Source organism: Piliocolobus tephrosceles, unplaced genomic scaffold (assembly GCF_002776525.5).
Source record: "Piliocolobus tephrosceles isolate RC106 unplaced genomic scaffold, ASM277652v3 unscaffolded_23126, whole genome shotgun sequence".
Lineage (NCBI taxonomy): Eukaryota > Metazoa > Chordata > Mammalia > Primates > Cercopithecidae > Piliocolobus > Piliocolobus tephrosceles.
The window spans coordinates 1-3,231 of record NW_022305562.1 but is presented as its reverse complement, the minus strand read 5'-3'; the positions used below and the strand labels follow the sequence as shown (position 1 = coordinate 3,231).

General features: G+C 52.1%; 1 protein-coding gene across 1 annotated transcript; it reads left to right on the top strand.

The window, feature by feature from the left end:
• Positions 1–68: 68 nt before the first annotated feature.
• On the top strand, positions 69–3,223 carry LOC111534577 (golgin subfamily A member 6D-like; the record flags this gene model as incomplete). The annotated part of the gene is made up of 8 exons (XM_023201153.2): positions 69–107; positions 344–394; positions 495–576; positions 675–781; positions 1,826–1,912; positions 2,020–2,127; positions 2,320–2,407; positions 2,814–3,223. Coding segments are annotated over 8 exons (972 nt in total), but the record flags the coding sequence as incomplete, so codon positions are not given.
• Positions 3,224–3,231: the final 8 nt, after the last annotated feature.

The window sequence follows — 3,231 nt, the reverse complement described above, 5'->3', positions numbered from 1 at the left end:
ACTTCCTGGTCTGGGGAATAGAGTTGAGGGGGCCCCCCTCAGTCACCGGAATTTGACTCTCTCCACAGAAACAGCAGAAGAAACAAGTGGAACATCAGCTGGAAGAAGTAACGTGATTTCTTTGTTTGCACACAACATGACTGCTGGGTTTGAGGGGCACTCAGATGCAGAGGCATCAGTCTCGTCTCACCCCTCAGATTCCACCCCATGCCCACCGGGTCCCTGGTAACCTGGTCCCATGGGTGGGCCTGTCCTGGGGCATTGGTGGCATGCTGGGGGCATCTCTCTTGCTGTGCCATCTCTGCCTCCCCCAGATAAGAGCTCTGTCTTCCTCTTCCTACAGGAAAAGAAAGCAAACAAGGAAATACACAAAGCACAAACGGAGCAGTTAGAGGTGAGTGGAGGGTGGGGAGTTTTCTCCTGTCCTCCGGAGAATGTTTCTTTCCTTCTCTTTTAGCACTTGCTTGGCTTTTCTCCCAAACGTTCAATTCCAGACAATCAACATCCTCACATTGGAAAAGGCAGACTTGAAGACCACCCTTTACCATACTAAACGTGCTGCCAGACACTTCGAAGGTGGGAATCTGGCACCCCATCATCCTTCAACCTGGCACTTTGACACTGGCACTTTAGGGGGACTCCTTTGGGCCCCATCTCAACCTCTCTCATTACAGAAGAGTCCAAGGATCTGGCCGGCCGCCTACAATACTCCTTACAGCATATTCAAGAATTGGAGCGGGCTCTCTCTGCTATGTCTACACAGCAGCGGGAAGAGGACAGGGTGAGTCCAACCAGCTGCCCCGTCCCCTGGCAGCCTGGCTTCCCAGATGCAGGAGTGAGCCTAAAGGTCCCTTCTGCAGGATGCAGTGTCCTGCCCAGAAGGCAGCATGCTCATTTCTTGCTGCTTTTGTGTATGGTTGTTAGAGGCAGCCTGGGGCTGAGTCAGCTGCTGTGGGTGAGTTGGGGGCACTGTGGGGAGCGAACACTGGACGCAGAACTGGGAGGCCAAGTGCCTGTCCTGCCCTTACCTGGCTGTGGCCTTGGCCAAGTCCTAGGTGGGGTATTGGGTACTTGTACTGTGAAGGTACAGAAGAGTACCTTTAGTATGTCACCATTTCTGTAGAGAGAGGAAAGTTGTATGTGTGTGTTTCTGTGTATGTGTGTGTGTGTCTGTGTGTGTGTATGTACTATGATAATATACATAAAACATGTCTGTAAGCATAAGCATTTGTTAAAAAACTCAGGCGAGAGTAACAGGGTGGCTGGGAGACACTTCCCTTCTGTACTTTCTGAGTTTTGGACTATGTGAATGTATCATCCTTTCAAAAAGTGAACAAAAGATTAATTTTCCACTTCCTATATGTGCCCCCACCCATAGCAAGAAAAAATGGGCTTAGAAAATCAGATAGACCTGGGTGTTCAAATCCCAGCTCTGTCTAAGTGATCTTAGGCAAGCACTTAACCTCAAATACTCCATGTTTTTCATCTACGCAATAGAGGTTACCCTAGTAACTGTCTCCATATGATGGTTGTGAGGATTAAATGGGATTGTTAGCATGGTACCTGGTGAAGCACTCCATAAAGTTTCAACAGTAATAACAATTGCAGTATTATCTGATCTCTCTGGGCCTCCGTTAGCCAGCTGTAAATTCAATCTCTTTCCCTGTCCCTTCCAACTTTACTGAGTTCTTCTAAAAACCAGACCACGGGCTTGGAAATGCCTCGATCTTTACTGACTGAGTTGTATATTGAGCCTAGCGATAGCCCTTTTGAGGGGCACTGCCCGGGCTCCCCAGATCAAAACTTCTCACTCTTCACCATCCAGTCCTCGAGCCGCAGTGAAGCAGTCCTCCAGCGGCAGTTACAGCAGACCAGAAAGGAGCGGGCACTGCTGAACGCACACGTGAGAGAGGTGAGGCTTTGCAGAGGGTGGGATGTGGAAGGAAGATGACCCCAGGTGGCCAGGAGCAGGTGAGGACCAGTGACAGCCCTTCCTAACTTCTGTGCCCATGCTTGCAGGTGACAGAGTCACTTAAACAGGTCCAGCTGGAGAGAGATGAATATGCTCAACATATAAAAGGAGAGAGGGCCCGGTGGCAGGAGAGGATGCGGAAAATGTCGGTGGAGGTGAGACCTGACCCTTCAGCCCCCACCTTAGATGAGTCACTGGGTCTTTCTGGGCATCTGTAAAATGGGACTAGTACAGCCAGAGGTGGTCATGGATGTGGGCTTTGTGGAGGTGAGGGCAGAAAGGAAGATGGCAGCCTGTCCAGCCACCAGCCCCCTCTCCAGGGCCCTTTCCCCCTGTGCTTTGGGCAGGCTCGCACATTGAAGGAGGAGAAGATGCGTGACATACTTCGGATACAGGAGCTGGAGAGGAGCTTGTCCGAACTCAAACACCAGATGGGTAAGATGGGGCTGGTGTGACCTGGGAGCAGGACTGGCATCAGAGGGCTGTGGGGTGGCCTAGAATGCCCCAGGGAGGTAGGTGGATGGAAGGGCTTTGAGGCAGAGGGAAAGTGATCTGTGCCAGGAGACGGCAAGTCTTGTCATCTCCATGAGCTTCAGGGTCCCCGTCAGCAAAGAGGGAGGAGTGCCCATTGTCAGCCACCCACAGTGCTCTCTATCTGAAAGTGGCGTGGAAATTGGCACCATCGGGTGCGAGGAATCATTAGCAGTGAGGACAAGCTTGGGAAGCGTGAGAGGAGCTGTGCATCAAGAGGAGGGTTGTTTCTTTTTTTTTTTTTTTTTTTCAGGGGGAAGGGGGTGGGAGGAGGAATCCAGAGGCCCTCATTGTCTGCTTCCTTTCTCAGCTGAGAAAGAGCCCCCAGCAAGGCCCTCTGAGGTGGAGCAGCTACAAGATGAGGCCAAACACCTGAGGAAGGAGGTGGAGAGTTTGGTGGGAAAACTCCAATCCCAGGTGGAAAATAATCAGGCCTTGAATCTCCTGAGCAAGGAGCAAAAGGAGAGGCTTCAGGAGCAGGAGGAGAGGCTCCGGGAGCAGGAGGAGAGGAGGCTGCAAGAACAGGAGAGTCTGTGTGAGGAAAAGGAGAGGCTTAGGGAGCAGGGTGAGAGGCTGCGAAAGCAGGAAGAGAGACTGCAAAAGCAGGAGGAGAGGCTACGAAAGCAGGAGGGGAGGCTGCGAAAGCAGGAGGAGAGGCTACGAAAGCAGGAGGGGAGGCTACGAAAGCAGGAGGAGAGGCTGCGAATGCAGGAGGAGAGGCTCGCGCT